At 41.9% G+C, this 20,813-nt stretch overlaps 1 protein-coding gene across 13 annotated transcripts in view; it reads right to left on the reverse strand.

The window, feature by feature from the left end:
• Window positions 1–20,813, reverse strand: part of TRAK1 (trafficking kinesin protein 1) — a 122,496-nt gene that overhangs the window by 38,961 nt on the left and 62,722 nt on the right. Inside the window, exon 1 of one of the 13 annotated variants that reach the window (XM_035130172.2) lies at window positions 12,135–20,812. The exons of the other annotated variants lie outside the window; for them this stretch is intronic. Coding sequence (XP_034986063.2) covers window positions 12,135–12,252 — 118 coding nt within the window. The 5' untranslated portion in view covers window positions 12,253–20,812. Of the gene's footprint in view, window positions 1–12,134; window position 20,813 lie in introns of those variants that run through there. 13 annotated transcript variants of the gene reach the window in all.

Below are 20,813 nucleotides of genomic sequence, written 5' to 3' on the forward strand. Positions count from 1 at the left end.
ATGATTAAAGCACTGGTGTTTCTAAAAAAAATATATCTAGCTGCCCTTATTATTCAGTGAACCGCCCTGAGATCTTCGGGTGAAGGGTGGCATAGAATTTTAGAAATTGCTGCTGATAATCCAAATATTATTATTTTTAGGTGTAATTGAATACTTGGGGGAAAGAATTGGGCGGGGGAAGAAGCACACTGAAACCAGGAAAGCAGTGTGGGGAACTATTTTTTTTAAAAAAAGAAGCATTTACATTCTTGGTGTGCACTTTCTCAGAATACTTTGTGCAAATAGGCTTAACCAAGTACCATAAAATGTCCAGCTTCCCACTTGTTCTCCAGTTTACTTCAATGGCAATAGCATTTTCAGTACGTTAGGAAATTCCATGCAACCAATGTGAGCAATGGCCATGTCTGACAACTGGCATGGGCTTTAAAACCCCTTTTTCAAACACTGAACTGTATGTCCATGTAGGAATTTTGACCATCTTTGAATGAAACAGCCCCTAGTTCAGTGGCGGTGATTAGATTTCTAATATGGCTAGCCAAGCACTGTGAAGTGTTTAAAGTATTTAAAAATAAAAGCCATCATGACATGAAAGAATAGAAACCGCTTCCCAAATATCTGCTAAGAATGACTCTCTTGTTTGCATGATTTTCTTGCTCTATACAGCTGGCAGTGAGACCCAGGTGGTCATGCTGTTCTCTGTATTTGTCTAAAAAAAGAAAATCAAAGGCTACAAGTGTGTCAACAAAAATTAAAATCAATACAGGCAGTGCTTTCCTATAGGGACATGCACTTTTGCCATTTTTAGCTTGGGAAAACAACAAAACGCCTTGGGACCCCATTTGTTAGCAGCTATAATGTGAGCATGCCACTGGCAGTGAATTTCCTCCATCAGTGAATCACCACTTAAGATATGGGTGGCTAACCTGTGGGAAGATGCAGGCAGCCTCCTAACTCCCAGAACCTCTAGCCAGCATGGTTAGGGGTGATGGAGTTATAGGCCAACATCTGGCTGGCCACAGATTGGCCGTCTCTGCCAATCTGCCTGAAGACATTTCAAGTGGTCAGGGACCAGAGTGGGAGTAACAAACTACTAGATTGGTCATGGAAATGTTCTCTTAAGCCACAGTCCACAAGTATAAAAATCCTTAGTGGAATAGCACTTGATAATAAATTACCATTTGCAGAGGATGAGAGTGGCTGGGGTATAAATAATGGCATTATTATCATTATTAATACCCCACACCAGCTTAACAGGTGTTACCATATTATGCATTCCTGCTAAGAAATAAGTTGAGGATAGCTCCCAAGTAAGTGGTTATAGACTGCAGTCTAAATGAAAACACCTTCAGTGCTCTTTGGTCTTCTGGAGAGACATGTTACTAGAACCTCAGCATGTTAGGAAGAGTGCAACTGAAATATTTCATATGCATCACCATTAGGCCTGGACGATATATCAATATGTGGGCGCAGAGCGCGATGACAGCTTCACTCAGCGGTATATCACTGGTGAAACCATCACCGCTCTAGAGTCCTTCGCCTCCAGTGTGCTGAGGGAGAAAGAAACTCGGTGGGAACTGGAAGCAGAGGGACTCAAGTGGCAACGGTTTCACCAGCGATATACTGCTGGTAAAACTGCCATTGCACTCTGCCCCGGCAGAGGGAGAATTAAGCTGAATTGGCGAGGTGCCGATCCAGCTTGTTCATTCCTCCGCTGCTTTAAACGGTTTGGCTGAGGAGCACACTGCTGCCCTTGCCTCAGCCAAGCAGTTTTACGGAGCCCCTGACCCGCCACCGGCTCCCACGAGCCAGCGGTGGGATGGGGGATCCGTTAAAGTGCTCCCCCTCCCCTGCTGAGAGAGCCCCGACCCCGCTCCTCCTGCTTGCACACGAGTAGGAGCGAGAACGGGGATGCTCGGCTGGAGAGCGTGAAGCCTCCGCTTCCCAGCTGAGAGAGCCCGACCCCGCCTGGCTGCCTTCTCTGGGAGCATGTGCTGTGTCTTTCCTCCCAGAAAGATGGAGCCCACCCTCTTGGTGGAGGGCAGCCAGGCATTGTAGGGGCTTTTGATGCTGCTGGCGGGCCTAGAACTTACCAGCAGCCCTCCAGCAGCTCCTCCCCGCAAGGCGCAGATAGGGTGGGTTTGCACCTTGTGGACTCCACCTAGGAGGGTGGGTGGGCCGCATCATACCTCCTGGGGTGAACAACCAGCCACCGGAGGAAAGAGATGGCGCTCCCGCACGGGCGAAGGCAGTCAAATGCACAGAGCCTGACGGGTTCCGTGCACTTGGCTACTGCCGCTTGGTCTATCTTTGGGGAGCTGGGGGCAAGTGGGTAAGGACAGCTCGCCTGCCCCCCATCCTAGCAAAGGCAGAGGGACTTTGGCCAAGGAGTCCCAAGGTCCTTGCTGCTCCAGCCCAAGCGGCAGGGGACACAGGGCTGGCTCTGCTGGGAGCAGGAGCTCTCCTGCCCCCAGCGGAGCCTGGCCTAGGGGCCTCAGGTCTCGCTCAGCTGGGGGCAGGAGCCTTTCCGCCCCCCAGCTGAGCAGCAGGCTGGGGCCAACTGTATTGGCCACAACCCGCAAGGCGCTGGGGTGAAAGCACCTCAGCTCACACAATGAGAGCTGTGGCAGTTTCACCTGGCATCTCGCCAGCTGGGTCCGATGCAGCTTTTTTCAACATCACGGTATATCACCAAAAGACAATGTTTGACTGGCAATACATCACAATGTTGAAAACCCAACATTGCCCAGTGCTAATCACCATTACCCCCCCTTTATGAGGCTCAACTAATTTGAATTTAATTTGTATTTAATGCATTAAAGAGTATTAAAACAACATCATTGGTCTTTGCTGTCTCACCTGAACATTAATTGAAACTCCGTAAAAGATAATTTCAGTGCAAACAACTGCTTGCTTTACAGCAGTCTGGGTGATCAGAAAACAATTTAATCAGCTACTGACCAATACAATTTACAATTCCACACATCCCTGAAAGGTGTTTGACAACCATAAACTGCCAGAAATCTGTCCCAGGCAAATCTGTTTTGGCTTGCTGTCTCTTATGTGCCAACAAATACTCTTCAGATACACTGAGTTGTTCCAATGTTGCTAGCTCTGCAGTAAACATCAAGCCTTTAGAATACACCAAACCTCAGCAACTACCACTGCTGTCAGTTAAGGAAAACTTTAATATCAAGTGCTTTAAGTATAAGCTGATGCAGTAACGGGAAATTAAGGGTACAATATTAAATTGCCAATGGAATAACAGCCACCCTAATTTCTGCAAAAATATTAGAAAAACTGCCCTAAGAGTCAATAGGATAGGTGCTATTCCTTCTCCCTCAATATCCAGCATCATCATCAGAAGTTCTTAAAAAAACAAAAACAAAACAGAAACCTTCATGCTTAACACAAATCACACAGCTTGTAAAGGCTCGTCCCAATAAAGAAAAACTTTTTAAAAACACTGTAGTTGTTTTCTTTTGCTTCCTAATCTTAAGATAATGCTGCTACTGCAATTTCTGCTTCAATAGTTTGCATTTAGGGAGGCCCCAAGGTTAGATATCATGCTTCATGATTGGTGACCTCAGTCTGCCAGAAACAGGAGGGCATGAAAACAATAACAGAATTCCGTGTGTGTGTGTGTGTGTGTGTGTGTGTGTGTGTGTGTTGGTGCCTTTAAGCAGGAACATTGTTATGGGGCAGTTCAGAGGACTTGACAACCCACTTTTTTTGCACTGGACCCCAGTGGCAGGTTGCTGGGGTCCCACCAGTGCTGTGATTTGCAGCATAGCCACCTTGCAAGCAAAAGTAAGGATAAATATAAAGGAAGCCCTTCCCATTCATGCTTGCTAGGCTATGGACAGGTGGGAGCAGAGTGACCATAGGCAGCAATGGGGGTGATGGGCTGAGGGTGGTTATGTGGCTTACTAGGTGACCAGTTTACAAAGTGCCCTTGCATATACCCTGCAACTGTCCTGCTTTAAGTGAGACATCCCAGTTTGGGGTGCTGTGTTTTCAGCACGGTGTCCAAAAACGTGCAAGATCTTGACCTTGTACGAGATCACAAGAGCATTTTCCGGCTCCATGATCTTGTGCATATTGCCCCAAAACATGTGTTTCTGCTCCGTGATTTCATGTGGGTCACGTGACCCACACAGGAGTGGGGCCAGGAAGTTGCAGGTCCCGGTTTCTGGAGTTGGAGGGTACCCTTGCAGCGTAAGCCACCTCATCAGGATTGCTCTATAAAATTAACATGTGCAAACCATGATCATTGCCCTGAACTCCTTGGCGAATGGGCAAGATAAAAATGTCATAAATAAAACCCAGTAAGTTTACAAGTGGGACTTAAGAATAACAGCACGCCCGTTGTTCGTTCCTACCATCTGGCATTCAGAAAGTGAGAAGGTTGTTTGTGTAAAAATCCATCAGGCTTTTAAAAGAATATATTTTACATTTCTCCGGTCTCAAACACAAGTGTTGAGTTTTCATCCGTAAAGTAGGCAGATGGTTTCTGCATAGACTTCCACGTGCTTAATTTTTTTATGATGTAACATACTCCAAGTGTGGGCTGACTAACTTTTTTGAGGTATCTAGTCAACATATAGTGCATTTTCTTGCTTTCCCGATGTTTTGATCTGTGGTTGCCAGTTAACATGTGTTTAATGGGTCCATGCAATAGATGGATTGGGGGTTTGCAGGAGTGAGAGAGAGGGAGATGTTAGATGTTGAACAAAACCGCTTTTACTTTGCATATGTATATAAAAGCAGCAGTCCTCCCTGCCAACATATTATATGTAGATTTGGCCTTCTACCCCACCTGCAATGTAGAAAGCCCTGTTAGCACCTAAAAACCTCAGTCGTAAGCCTTGCAGCAAAAACCAACATTTGCCTGGAGTTTGGTTTAAATTTGAACATAAGCGTCTAACTAAGCGTGTACAGATGTACCCTGAGTTTTTAAAGTTCCTAGTGATGTTCCTGGCTTTAAATTGGTCATTTAACTAAAAAAAGAAGTGATCAAGCAGAATTTTAAAAGCCACAAAGCAAAACAGTGAGGTGCCAGCCAAGCATTGCTGTTCTAACTCTAGCATGGTTGCCAATAAATAATTACCCATCTCTGAATGGGCAGCTTGTTTATCAAATCTCCACAGACAAGGCTTAACAGAGAGATAAGAATTACAAGAGAAATATTAGAACAAGCAATTCGGCCAGGAGATTTGCCCTTTGTACGATATAAAGTACAGCTCCCAACGTGCCACTTGACACGTACTGCGTTTACAACAAACTACAGTTCAAACTAAGTCAGAAAAAGCATTTGAGTCAAGAAGGAAAATGTTTGAATTTCTTGAAGTATGCATTCAGTTCTTGGTCATATTATCATTCCCCCCGCTCCCACCACACATATTTAATATCCTGCTGATTTTCTTTTTTCTTTTTTAAAAAAACAACCCACAAAGAAGAAGAAAATGTGAAATAAAAATGTAAACCATAAAGTGTCACAGACTGCAGGGGCAAAAGTACAAAGATACGGGGGCAGCTCCAAAGAATAATAAAGAATTGACTCATACAAAGCTTCCCTTTACAAATAACAAAGATATGTGCAAATAAAAGTATTCCCCACCTGTGAGTGCCATCATTATTCTGGATGAAGGTTCTAGCCAGGCACTTGCATATACTGAGCAAACTGCATAATAAATAAAATGATGCAGGACAGCAAAAAAAAAAAAAAAAGGACACTTGAGATATATTTTCAAGAAGGGCTATTTGCCAAACCCTGGAGTACCAGCAATCCAAATTGTTAAGACTGAAAGTCTTCCAGGATTTGACAATGAAGCCTCAGGCTGCTGTTAAGAGATGAGAAATAAGTTGTTTGCTTTTCAAGTCCCGTTCTGCTTCCAAAAGCACCAGGTGGAAAGATGGAGCAATAGCTTGTTTAGTTATCCAAAAGAGCTCAATGAACACCTTATTGAAATTCTTTAAGAATAAATTAAGTTACTGGTATTATTATTATTATTATTATTATTATTATTATTATTATTATTTTACTAGATAATTTTACCCTACAGTTGTCACGCTTCCCCAGCACATCTGGAATATTGGCTTCCAAAAATAATGGTTTCTTCCCCAATGAAATGGATTGTGGGCTTAAGGCAAAAAGAAAAGTCACATTGATTGGCAGCATCCACCCCCCCAGGTACCAACAAGTGACAAGAAGGTGGGGCAGGGCAATGTTCGCTTCTGGAGTTCCTTAACATACAAATCAAAGGGAATCTTGTGCAAAGAAAGCAGAAACTGGGTGCCCTGAGGACGCCCCCCCTCCTTTGGCAACTGTGTGAGCCTCCCCAGGTTTAGTAGACCTCATGGAAAAGGCACAGTGACCTATCTGTACAGTACTAGGGAAACTATTATCATTTCTCTCTCACTTCCCTTGATCTCACCACACCCTAGTGCAGTTGTCCTTTTTGTTTTCCTGTCCTACCAGAGATGTCATCAGATACTCAGAAAGAAGGAGGCAAAAAGCAGCCATTTCAAAGCTGCGTGTCGCACCCCCTCAAAGGGCAGCATGCCGGAGAGAAAAGTCTTGAGTCAAGTGGGAACTCATGTGAGGCTGGGTGGGATAGGAGGTACATGTGGCTGAACTTGGGCAGGCAGGAGAGTTTGTAGGAAGTGGGTGTCTTAAGGATCGCAAAAGAAAATGAGCTGAATACACAAGCTAACTGTTTGCTGGGTAGGATGAGATGTATGGCAATATGCTTTTGCAGAGAACATATTTAATCTAAGGTAAAAGGGACAAAGAATGAAGGGTTAAAGAGATAACGAATTAAAATAAGAAGCCCCAGAGAACCAAATATGAACAAGAGAGCTTATATATTAAAAAAACCCATAGGCCTGCTTTTGAAAGCAGAGGCATACTACTTCAACATACCTCTGAAATCTCCTCACTAATTTATATTCCCATTAAAATAAGCATAAATTAAACTCTGAACTGCATATTTTTAACGAGTTCAGTGAGCATCTCACACTGGGCTTGTATGTTGAAAAGAATGAGGCCTTAAACTAACCCCCTTCTCCACAATCTCTGCACAAGCTAGCATTTACACGTTTGTTTCCTATTATTCTTACTTGGTAAATTGGTGTTGTAAATTCTGTTGGCTTGGACTGGCTTGGTAGGGTGGTCTGCAGCTTTAGCACTGCTTGGGACCCCCTAAGCAAGGGGCTCCTATGCTTCTGTGTGAAAGAGCATCAAGCTAGCAAGTGCCTTAGGTGAATTAAAGAAGGAGCAGGGAACCCTTTGGGCCCTGGGGACCAGATTTTTATCAGGGTAGGGCAAACTTTGCCAGGTGAGTGGGGCTATCCATTTATCACATGACACAACTATGACATCACATGACTGACAAATAGGCTACCTTGCCCACTTGCCAAAATCCTTTGCAGTCTCAGTGATCTATCTAACTTCTCTCTCTCTCTCTCTCTCTCTCTCTCTCTCTCTCTCTCTCTCTCTCTCTCTCTCTCTCTGTGTGTGTGTGTGTGTGTGTGCGTGAAGGAGAGCAAGAGAGAATTTCTTCATCACTGTGTGATGGAATAGTCTCTATCAGAGCTGATATGTAAAGCAGGCACCTGTGCTCTGATGCACAGCATTGAAGGAAAGAACTACGCCTGCTTGTTTTTGTTGCACATGCAGCAACAGCAAGCAGACCCAGTTTTTCAGAAACCCCGATGCATGCTGATCCTTTCTGGAGGTTAAAAGGATCATTGTGGAATGGGTTTTCCATGAAGGTCAGCTGTGGCCGCCAGTACGTTGCCAGCCCTGTTAGTATATAAATACATAAACAAATCCACCAGAACAGCTATGAGATACTGAGAGAGCCCCAGGAAAGTGGTAGGAGAGGGCAGATCTGCCAGAACCAGTTTGGAATTTGAAGCAAGTTCTTAGGAGAGAAGTTGCGTTCCCTCAGAGATGCATTTTGCACACACCTCAAGCAAGAGTACCAAACTTTGCTCTCATTTTGTTGTTTACTTCCTAATTTTTAATAAAAGTTTACCTCTCCGAGGTAAATTTTGCCAATTCATCCTTGACATAGAATGTGATTATTCCACTGCAGCTCAATACATAACTTAATAACAAAACAATACCCCCCACCATGGTTTAAAAGGCCATAGATTGTTTAACTGTCCAAATGCCTGGGAGAAGAGGAATGTTTTTGACTGGCACCTAAAGAGATGTAATGAAGGCACCAGGCAAGCTTCCCTGGGAGAGCATTCCACAAATGGGGAGCCACCGCAGAAAAGGCCCGGTCTCACACTGTCACCCTCTGAATGTCTCATGAAGGAGGCACATGAAGAAGAACCTCAGGTGATGATTGCAGAGTCTGGGTTGGATCATATGGGGAGAGGTGGTCCTTGAGGTATTATGGTCCTGAGCCATTTGAAGCTTTACAGGTCAAAACCAGCCCTTTGAACTGGGCCAGGAAAGTAATTTGCAGCCTGTGCTGTTGGGCCAGGGTCGGTGCTATGTGCTTAAACAGACTTGCCCCAGTGAGCAACCTGGCTGCTGAATGCTGCACCAGCTGAAGTTTCCAAACCATCTTCAGAGGCAGCCCTACCTACGTTATAACATGTTGCAGTAATCTAACCTAGAGGTTACCAGAGCATAGACGACAGAAGTTAGGCTTTCCCTGTCCAGATAGGGGCACAGATGGGCCAACAAGCCGCAGCTTATGGAAGGCACTCTGTGCTTACCAGGGTGGATTTGATTTAAATCAAACTGATTTAAATCACGATTTAAATCACGATTTAAATCACTAGTCAGTAAGGCTTGATTTAAATCATAGTTTTCTACATAAAGACTAATTCATAGAATCATAGAATCATAGAGTTGGAAGAGACCACAAGGGCCATCCAGTCCAACCCCCTGCCAAGCAGGAAACACCATCAAAGCATTCTTGACATATGCCTGTCAAGCCTCTGCTTAAAGACCTCCAAAGAAGGAGACTCCACCAATTCTTGCTGGTATAACTTTAATATGCAAGTAGATGAAGATTTTTAGAATAACAACTTTTCATATTAGTTTTTTATCCCCAGTTTAATAGGTTAATCATTCATATTTGGACAACTTTACTGTTGTACTTAGGAAGGAGAAAAATAATCATTACCTTAATAATAACAATTTAAATAGATTTATTCAACTGAAACAATAACATTACAGCATATGTTATTTGCTTAAACAAACATCCATGCTTGTTAACTAATTTGGCTAAACAAAAACAATATATATATATTTTAAGAAATTTAGACTGTCAGCCCAGCCTACACATGAAAAACTTAAATACTGTCCACTCCAAACAATCAGAAAAATATTGTTTCTGTTCTATTCACTGAACTTCTTGAAACTTAGCACTGAAGGGGTTGTTTCTGTATTCATAGGTTTGTAGAACAATAGGATTAAGGTCTTTTCTCTCAACTCTGTTCATGTTATAACATTTTTGCTGTGAAGAAGAGGCATGTGATCTCTGTTGAGTCAAATTCAGTTTTGAGAACTGCTAAAGTAAACCAAGCATCTGTGATATCATCTTGTAGGCAGAGAAACTGCCCAATAATCTTACAAAAACCTCTGGAAGAGCATGACATTGTGAATGGATTAATGGAATTTATTTACCCAAAAAATTAAACATATACAACCTTATTCTACATAATTAAAAAACTAATCTTTATTTCATGATGGAATAACCTTTGGATGGTAATATATTTTCCTCAAAAAGCATTTTATTTTAAAAAAATCAATTTAAATCAAAAAAATCGATTTAAATCAAAAAAATCCGATTTAAATCAAAAAAATCCGATTTTTTTGATTTTTTTAAAAAAATCATTGATTTTTATCCACCCTGGTGCTTACTGACGCCATCTGAGCCTCTGGAGACAGCAAGGGATCCAGAAGTACCCCCAGGCTTTGTACCCACTCCTTCAGAGGGAGTGTACGCCCATCAAGCCCAGGAAGCCCTCCAGCCAGCCAGCCAAGGGAACCACCCACTAACAGTGCTTCAGTCTTATCTGGATTGAGCTGCAGAATTTAAATAACTATTAAAGATACAGGAGTCTTCCTTTTCAAATGTTGGCCGCCTCTGCCTCAGCACCTGTTAAAAGAATTCTACCAGCACATGGTAATGCGCAGAAATTCTTTGTGGTCCTTTCCACCAAGAATATTTATGTGCCTACTTTTTAAGAGTATGGGTAGTTCCCGACCAAGTCATACTCTGAGTAGCCCCAGTGGAATCAATGTACAGTACTCAAGTCCGGCATGGTTAACTTAAGTCCATTTATTTTAATGGGCCTACCATGACTCAGAAGGTTGAGGGTGGTTTCCACTATCTGCTTCTTAACAATGTATCTTTGTTAAAGAGGCTTTTGTGCTCATTGATTTGCTCTTCCTTTCCCCCAGCTTTTCTGGAAGTGCTAGAGTCCTGGTAAAATGTGTTTGTTTGTTTTTTTAAAGCTTGCACACTTTTTTGCCCTTTGCATAGCAATGAGCATGGCTGGTAGTGGACAAGGCCATTAAAACACAACATATTTAACACAGAGACACAGAAAATTATTTTGCACTGGAGCCCTTGCATTCCCAAGATTATCACGATATTGCTATGCAACACATACACACAACACTACGGTATATTGATTTGATTGGGGGGGGGATTTTTACACCTTATAAGCAGAATGAATGCAAGACTTTTTTCTAGCATTTCCTTATGGAAACAAGAAAGAAAGAGAAAAAGAAAACCGGATCTACCATGTGCGAGTAAGGCAGTAGCAGGGATTGAGATTCACCAAATGTTTACTGAAATGAGAATCACTGGCTTACAAACATTAGCAGCCTGTCTCGGGAGTAATCTATTCTTCCCATGCCATATGTTGCACTGTTCATAAGAAACCAATTTTTAGTGCTCCTTGCATAATGAACTTTCAACCCCAGCTCTTAGGATCATCTTACTCTATCTTTCCTTTACAGCTGGGGAAAGAAAAGCGGTCACAATGTATTGCCCAAAACACATTCTGTGTTAGGGCTACAAGGAACACAGAGATTTGTTCCTCGCTACTTCCATTACCCATGTTATCTACAGTCAGTTTATGAATCCCTTTTCGTTGTTCACTCCCACAATCATTGGGTTGCAGAGCAACATAAGAATCATTCTGCAAAAGGCTGTGTGTGCACTAACAATTTGAGAGTGTGCATCACATGTGCAAAGCTGCAACTACGGCAGCATGTAGAGCTTGGCAGCAACATGTCAGATAACACCACATCTTGTCAGGCAACCCAAAATCAGGCTCAACCCCAACTCATAAATGATACTCTAAGAAGAAGGGTAGTAGGATTCAGAAGGAGCACCTGCTCTTTCCTGCCCCTACAGAGCACATAGCTATTTTCTCTTGCCTCCTCTCTTATGCTCTTCCCAAACTCCAGGTACACAGGGGAGTGTCTGTCTGCTTAGGGACCATGGAACCCAAGCACTAAGGAGCATGATGTGCTACATTCTCAATTTGTGCTGGAATTTGTCTCTCGCCAAAAATAACCTGCTCCTACACAGAAGCCACCCCCTCCTATCTGATTATAAAAGACAAAAAAGCACCTGGTCTTCACAGGAGCATGAGACAACCGAGGGACTAAAGATTCAGTCATATATATCTACAACTTATTGGTACATATTCCACTACTCTCTCTCTCTCTCTCTCTCTCTCTCTCTCTCTCTCTCTCTCTCTCTCTCTCTCTCTCTCTCTCTCTCTCTCTCTCCTGGCCAAGGTATGTATTCAGAGACAAATGATCCGAATAATTGAGAGAAAAATATAATTGGTCCTTAGAATGTAGTCCACCTAGAGTGAACTACCAAAATTAAACCACAAGAAACCACAAGGTACATGTAGCATCAAATCAGAGAGTATTAATACTTTAATATTTCAAGGCAATAAAAGTTTCATTTTACAGACTAAAACCACAATCTCTGACAAAACGTCTGAATAAAGTTGATTTGAAGAAGACTGAAAAGGTACTTTTCTTTACAATCCCAGTGCCAAAATAGTGTGATTGGGATACACATCGAGACAGAAAACCAATTTCATACATTAAAACGTAAGTAGCAAATAAGTAGTACCTTCTTCCAAGATATCAAGGTTGTCGCAACATCTGTGCTTGCATTCAGTGTCGTGATCATCATATTCAAAGCTTTCTTCTTCATTTATTGATTCGTTCAGTGACATGGCTAAAATCATCCTTGAGAAGGAGCCCTGTAGTCTAGTGCCCTGAAAAGGGACAATCCATCTTCATGGAGGCTACATCCACAGAGCAGTTCAACCAAGGTTTCCACAGAACAGAAACCAACCTCCTTGCTCAACATACTCCAACTAGAATGGTGAGGTAGTCTGCATACTATGATCACCATAACACAGCTGGAGAAAATCATACAGAAGGATGGGGGATGGAGAACCATCTGTCTAATTGTTACTAGGAGTAATCCATGCACTGTTTACAAAACCAGATTAGACTCCAGTTACATTTCTTTGGATGTAAGTGTTTCAACACAGCAAAATCAGCTGCTAAGCAAATTCTCCCTTTCAAGCAGTATCTGCATGAACCTGTCATATTTCCTCCCCACGCCAGACACAAATGGTAGTTTCCTACAAGTTTCATAGCAACCGTACCAGGAAATACACACAAATAAAAAGAATGTGACAAGGCATGGTGAAGGTAGGGAGGGCGGGGAAATTACCTTTGCAATACATTGCCTAACCTTCAAAGGACAGATTTCTAAAGGCAGGAAACAGGAATCACGTACAGGTGCAATTTGGGAATTAATAGGATGCAGGGCTTCAGAATATGCCAGACTGAAACTACTCAATAAAGAATCTACCTTTACATTATCACTAAGGTTTCAAACTATCATGGGAATAAAAAACTTCAGAATTTATGCTGTTTTCTACCACATCTTAGATATATAAGTGGCCACACCTCTTTCTGTCATTTTTTCCTATTATATGGTTGTTTCAATTGGGAACTGGTATGTCAGAAACTTGGGTGTGGAGTAACAAATTCAAGGTTCAGGCTGCAATCCTAAATGAGTTGACTAGGAAGTAAGACCAACTGAACTTACTGCTAAATAAATATGAATCAAATAGAAATGGCAATTTCAAAGCACTGAGCCACCAAAGAAAAACATTTATTATACCCTTTACATGTGGTTATGGGATAGCTCTCTATTTTGGATGAAGTAATATAGGGAATGGTTCTCTGTTGACCCCCGCACAGATACTCATACAAGATCTGAAACAGTTTTCAAAAATGTATAAATCTAATAAGTGTTGGAAATGTAAAGAGAAAGAAGGTTCTTTTTTACCATATGTGGTGGTCTTGTAGTAAGGTTAAAGCTTGCGGGGAAATGATATGTAATGAATTGAAAAGGATGTTTAATATAACGTTTGTAAAAAAAATACATATACCCAGAAGCTTGGCTTTGGGGGATTATAGAGACGGAACTATTGAAACTGCATAGAAACTTATTCACGTACAGTACTGTATGCTACTAAAGCAGTAAGAATGTTACTCGCCCAAAACAGAAAGAAGCAGAAGTCCCAGTAAAGGAAGCATGGATACAAAAACTGATGGTATATCCAGAAATGGCGAAACTTACCGGAAGAATAAGAAATCAAGATAACAAACTTTTTATAAAAGAATGGAAATGGTTTATTGAATATTTACAGATAAATTGTAAACAGATGAGAACATTGGCAGGATTGTGGTAATAACCTGCAGTTTTAAAAGAGTATATATTTAAAGTAGATGAATAAATGAGCAAATTAAGTTAATTTGGATATGCAGAAGATATCAAAAATAAATGTAAGGAACCGCAGAGGGATGGGGAAGGAAGTCAAATTTTGAAATCTTAAAATGATTGTAAAATTAGTGAAATGTATAAACCTGAAAAGCATAAATAAAAATGAAAGTTTTCAAAATGATGTTAATTAAGATTAAGAGTCACATTGCCACCCAGCTTCACTCACGCTTAAGGCTAACTTGGGTTTACCATTTAGCTGGGTAGTGGAGGGAATCTGGCTGGAAATAAGAGGGGTTGAGAGGATACAATCTCACACCTAATCCCTCAAAACACAGCTAAGAGCTGAGTCGCATCTCTGGAAGGCAGCATAGAGGTCTTAGGAAGAAAGGTGAGGGTTGATTCACAACTGTGTGCTTCATCTCAACATGTCTCACAGAGAAACAATGGGCACATTCCACCACTGAAAAATATTAGCTTCAAGGCAATACACACTGCCACCCTTACCTATGGTACCTAATGGGTGAATGTTTATGGCATTTAAGGATGACTTGCAACTCAATTCAGACACACTCAAGGAGCGAGATAGTAACGCACAGCACACTTTCTCTCAGAAAGCAAAGGTTCTGAACTTTCAAAGCAGAACAAAAAAAGAAGTTGTCCCGCAATGAAAGCTAGAGTAATAACTTGACTGGGTGTTATAACAGGCAGGGAGTAAACATTTGGAATGTGTGCATGGAAACAAAAGTGGGCAACTTGTAATAAACAAACAAACAAACAAGATGTAAACCTTAAAGGTTACCATGTTATGCTTGATTAACATGAATACATCTCTAGTCTTTTTATCGAGCATCACAAAAGACCTTTTTGTGACTACAGGTATCGTCGATATGCAATGTTTGTATTTGCTAGTGCTAAGATAGCTGCAGAATATATTTTTCGCTAGTCTCAAAATGGTTTAATCAAGGCTCTGATCCTATCACTTAAGAGTGGGGAACCTGTGGCCCTCCAGATGTTTTCGGGCTTCCGCCCTTGCCAGCATGGCCCATGGTAGGGAATCATGGAGATTGTAGTCCAATACAGTATCTGAATGGCCATTAGCTATTCCTGCTATGCTGCTTACCTAAGAGGCGGCTCCACTGAGCTTAATGGAACTTCCTATTTTTTCACCTGGAAGTTATATTCAATTAAAGACTATGGTGCTTAAAATTATTATATGTAGCTGTCTTAACCTGGGCCACTTCTCCTGCAGAATGAGAAACTCTTCCACAAATTATCCAGAAGGTAATTAACATTATTGCTGCAGGTGAACAAAATAACCAAGTCTGCAAAATCAAAACTCATTTTTGGCATAACTACAGGAAGAAATAATTATAAAGGCTTGGGTGCAAAGAGCTACTTAGCTACTTTCGGCAAGCTTTAGGCTTGGGTATGCCCTGTGGGATTTCTGATGTGTTTGATTTAAATGGAAGACTCCTATGCTGCCACAATTTACTTTTGGAAGTCTTCTCAAGTGCAAAAATGGTTTGACATGCGGCACAGCTGGGCTTCTGTTTATGACATGTGAACGCAAAATTGTCTGGAGTTGCATGGTTATTTGTATCTGGGTCTGAGCAAAGGCCGTGTAACCATGCAGGCTTTTTAAAGGTTTTTAACAACAAGAGATGGTGGCATTTTATGTTCTGTTTTAAAAGCTTCTCTCTTACTTTTCTTCTACTAAGACACTCAAAACAACAAGCAAGATAGAAATACAAAAGAAATCAAAACCCCAACCTAGCACTATAATAATAAAATCAGCTGTCAGAACAACAGTAAAAAGTAATATTCCAGTTGTTCAGCAGTTTGGGAACCTATCTTTTGTCAAAAGGCAGTATATATTTTTATTAAATAAAAAATATGAAGGCTTTGTGAAAGATTTCATTGTTTGGTTGATCCAAGCGCTGTTTCAACACAGCAGCAAGCGAAGCAACAAGGAAACTGGTGCATGACACCCAACAGAGGAAATTTATTGAAATAAAACTCAAATATATGCACTTAAAAGACTGTTAACTTTCTGTAAAAAGAAATGTAGTAAGAAATGGAAATCTTTCCGAACAATTGCACTGCATTACGTAGCCCAGCTCTTCAAAGTATTTGGTGCAGCCACCCACGTCCTTCTGTTTAGCTCTTGAATAAGATAAATGGGTGCTTGTTTCTCTTTTACTGACACACCTTCTTTTGGTATCTGTAGAGGGTGTTATTTGCTTAATGCTGCCCCCAGTGACTATTTGCAGCTTCATGTACTGTACTGTGTAAATATCTCATTATTTGAAAAGATAAGCAATTACTGTAATTCAAACTTTCCACAGTTTAATACAGAAAGAGACGCCATTCAAGAAGCTGGAAATAGCACGTATGTCAATCGTAGAATCATAGAATTGTAGAGTTGGAAGGGATCACAGGAGTCATCTAGTCCAACCCTCTCCAATGCAGGAATCTTCTGCCCAGTGTGGGGCTTGAACCCACGACCCTGAGATTAAGAGTCTCATCTCGCCCTTCTGAGGAAACTCTGCATATTTCAGGTTATACCATTTTATTCTCACAGGAGACTTGTGAGGAAGAGATAGCATGGTTTTTCAAAAAAGGAAGCTTAAAAAGCACACACATACAGCTGGTGAACTATTTCAAATTGACACTCAACACACACTGCATTGGGTGACACGAAGGCCTCACATCACTCCCTTGTCAGTTACCAAAAGATTAAACTGCAAAGTTTACCATTTAAATGGTGGTTCCAAGATTCTGCACAGAGCTGCCATTTCCTGCAATTTTCTCGAGGCAGATGACGTCTTTCTGTGGTGGTACAGAGATTGTGGAATATCCTTCCCAAGGAGGTCTGCTGGGCTCCTTAACTTCTGCCAATTTCTGGATGGTTGCTGAAGACTTTTGTTTTGGACACTTTTTGTTTGTAATCGCGTCTTGTAATTTCCTGACTGAGGTTTTTAAATCTGTGACTCATTCACATGCTCCACTGTTGTTGTTTTTTGTAAGTAAAGGTAAAGGGACCTCTGACCGTTAGGTCTAGTCGCAGACGACTCTGGGGTTGCGGCGCTCATCTCGCTTTACTGATTGAGGGAGCTGGCGTACAGCTTCCAAGTCATGTGGCCAGCATGACTAAGCCGCTTCTGGGGAACCAGAGCAGTGCACGGAAACGCCGTTTACCTTCCCGCCAGAGTTGCACTTTGACATGCTTTTGAACTGCTAGGTTGGCAGAAGCAGGGACCGAGCAATGGGAGCTTACCCCGTTGCGGGGATTTGAACCGCCGACCTTCTGATCAGCAAGCCCTAGGCTCTGTGGTTTAACCCACAGTGCCACCCACCATGGGTTAAAATCCTAGTCGGATTTTTTGTAAGTAGTGCAATATTAATGTTTTTGTTAAATTTCGCAACTAATTCAAAGTAAAGATAAACACAGGATTAGCTCACCTTTCAAATTCCGACACACGAGTATATACAAATGTATGGAGAAAGGCTAATGGGAACTGGGCTGATGAGAACCACCCATATGGAGGTCCCTGCATATACAACTTGGTTTTCGCTAGATTTTCTAGGGAACTATGTTTGTTACATTTAATGATTTGGCAATGTTCCACAAAAGAGGGAGCAAACAAAATGTACCACACCTGTGTTAGAGAAAGCAGAACAAAACCAAGCAATGGTGCAAAGGCGAAAGGCAAAAGAAATGCTACAGTTGTGCACTCATCTTTCATTAAGACAGAGTAAGGCCAGAAGATCATCCGCCAGCAGGAAAGAACACAGAAGCTGGGAAAACTGGTGAGCAGGTTTTTCTGTTTCACTCCACCTGGGCCTTGCTCCTGTAATAACTACCACTGAAGGCAAAGCTGGCAGGAGAACCCATTGCCACCGCTTGATTGCCATCAGCCAGCCTGAGAAGGCCAGAACATGAGCGGCAGCTGGCCTGAACTGCTTGCTCTAGATGCAGTTGCATATCTGTAGCTTCTGAGTTTTCCTGAATTCACCGCTATCTTTGGAGGCACAGGAGGCCTCAGTGGTATGGAGTGCCTTCTACAAGCTATTTCCCTAACTGGATAGTGGATTCAGTAATCTATGCTCTAGCAACCTCCCGGTGAGATCACAGCAATGCACTATGTGTGGGGCTGCTTTCGGTACAGAACGTGTACAGCGAGACTGTGGCCACAAGACTGCTCAGTGGTTGAGCATTTAGCACTACTTCTGCACAGCTACCCTGGTTGCCTTTAGATTTCCAAGGCCAATTCAAAGTGCTGGTTTCAACCTACAAAGCCCTATATGTCTCAGGCGGCCAATACTGAACAAAATGCCTCTCCCAAGTTGAACATGCCCAGACCATCATCTGTGCTCCTCTTCCAGGTGCCCCCTCTTCAATAGGCTAGGAGGGTGGCAACAAGAGGATCTTGGGAGTGGCAGCCCACCTTTCTATGGAATGATACCCCAAGGAAGACCCACCTGGTGCCAACGTTAACATCCTTTTTGTGCCAGGTTAAGACATACCTCTTCTCTTAGGCTTCTGGGGAATTATGATAATCAACTGTACACTTTTTTCAGGGGGAGGGGGGTATTGTTTTATTGTTAAACTTGGTGGTCGTTCTTAAAATTATGTGCACATGATGCCTAGAAATGTTTTGTACTAGGCAATTAATAAAATTGAATGCCTATTACTACTAATTCTGAACACTCAAACCTGGAATAAGGAGTTTGGATCCACTAATGGCCCTACCTGCCAATTTGTCCCCAACACTGCCATTTTGAAGGTAATATACATTATATTGCATATGCTGAACGGCAGAACGGTAGACTGCAAAAGTTAATTAGCATTCTTCACTGATTTATTCTCATATTCTCACCTTTAAAATTCAAGTGATCTTTATATCATTTTCACCAAGTCATACTGTATTCTGTTGTACTGTATGTGTGCCACAGTGGCTGAAATCTGAATTCATGATGAAATCATTTAAATGGAAAACTGATGGTTCCTTGGATGTCCCTAACTGGATGCATTTCATCATGTCATTTGAAAATTACCGTATTTTTTGCTCCATAAGCCGCATCTAACCATAAGATGCACTTAGTTTTTAGAGGAGGAAAACAAGAAAAAAAAATTCTGAATCAAATGTTGTACTATTGGGAGAGGTTGGGAGAGGTTGTTGGCGGCTGCAGCGGAGGGAGGAGCAGCCGTGCCTTTGCTCCATAAGACACATAGATATTTCCCCTTCCTTTTTAGGAGGGAAAAAGTGTGTCTTATGGAGCAAAAAAATATAGTAGGTCAAGCTCCTATTCTTCAGAGACAGTAGATATAATTCATGAAGCCAAACTTATTAAAAAGTGGAGTTTGTCCTTTTCTCTAATGCACGAGACTTTTGAAGCTATAAGGATTTCGGGGGGATCCTGACCAAAGTTTTGTTATCCATGGGCACACTAGTAACATGTGCCATTTATAATGTCTGTATAAATTCCTTTACTAGATATGTATTTAGAATTGTTCTGTAAGCATCATGGAGGGGGGAAGAAAGACTGTTCAACAGACAAAACCATAACCCCTGGCTGGGCCAGTTTAAAACCAGCAAAGTGGCAATCCTACTAGTCTTCCACCCTATAATTTATTACGCCAATTGCCCAGCATACTTTCAATTAACAAGTTCTACGTGGTCAGAAATTCTGAAAAACAGGTAATTTTGACAACAAAACTGTTGTGGTGAGGTTTAAAATAGGGAAGAGTTCACAGTTTTATTTCAACAGCATCAGCCACTTCACTTTCAGTATAGTTCACCTAAAATCTCTCAGAAGGTTTCTGAAAATCAGCACAGCAATGTGAATGGCAGAGCAAAGGAAAAGTGTAGCTGTCAGATTATTAAGCATTCAAAACAGGGCCAGTAAACCATAAGAAAATATATCAGTCAGATTAACTCTTCAAAGGACAAATTCATAGACAAAACTAATGATATAACAAATATTTTCCCCTCACCTATATGCATTCTAGGTATGGATATTTTGCAAACACTGAATTTAATATATGCATGAGGAGCTCACCAGTTTCTCAAGGCTTGCAGGCGGAAAGGGTTTTTTGTGTGAAATCCAGGCTAGTATTCTTAATATTTTAGCTGTGTATTTGAAAGTTTGCTCTTATCCTAGACTAAGCTAGATCTTTGCACTGAAATTCCTGGTTATTGCTATGCTCATCTCAGTCACCACCTTGCCCTCACTATGATCATGGTCCTTCTTTATTTATTAAAACTAATATCCAGGCCAACAGCACTGCAATATCTTTGTGGCCTCTGTATTTCCATCTTGGGCTCCCTTTCAGCTCTGTGGCCAGAATGAGAAGATTTGACTTTCCCGCAAGGCGGGTGGTGCAGTTTCAGCCCCTCCTCCTCCTCACACCCACCTTTATCACGAGACTCATGATCACATCCAGGGTTATGAAAAAGGCACTGCCTTCCTGGCAGAAAACAGAAAGTTCGAGAGGAGGTGACAAAGCAGACCTGTTCCCGACGCTCAAACCTAACAATTTAGGCAGAAGCAGTTGCTCTAATCATTTCCCACCATGAAGATTTTATATGCGAAACTCAGCTGTCTCTGCCTGGCAGCCTCTAATATATGCCGTGCCTCTTGCCACATCTCACACCATGGTATGTGCCTGTTATAACACAGGCTTCCCATTCCCACTCACCTTAGCAAATTGAGTGTGTATTGAAGCTGGAGCTGTAGTAGCAGCAATCACAATGAGCATTTAGCAGTCATTTTCTTTTCCTGAAAAGATCTTCCAGTACGTATGTACTGCTGCCACTCCCACTGGCAAAAAGCCCTACAGCAGTCTCCTGTACCATGCCTTCAGTGTATGATAGGAAACGCTAAAAGCTGCCTACCTTAGCTGCACAGCCCCACATCAGTTCTCCCAGTATAGAAGACAGAAACACATATATTAGAAGCTGAAGCCCATATTCACAGGCATGCCATAAAAAGCAGATA

The sequence above is a fragment of the Zootoca vivipara genome, chromosome 12, assembly GCF_963506605.1.
Source record: "Zootoca vivipara chromosome 12, rZooViv1.1, whole genome shotgun sequence".
Classification (NCBI taxonomy): domain Eukaryota; kingdom Metazoa; phylum Chordata; class Lepidosauria; order Squamata; family Lacertidae; genus Zootoca; species Zootoca vivipara.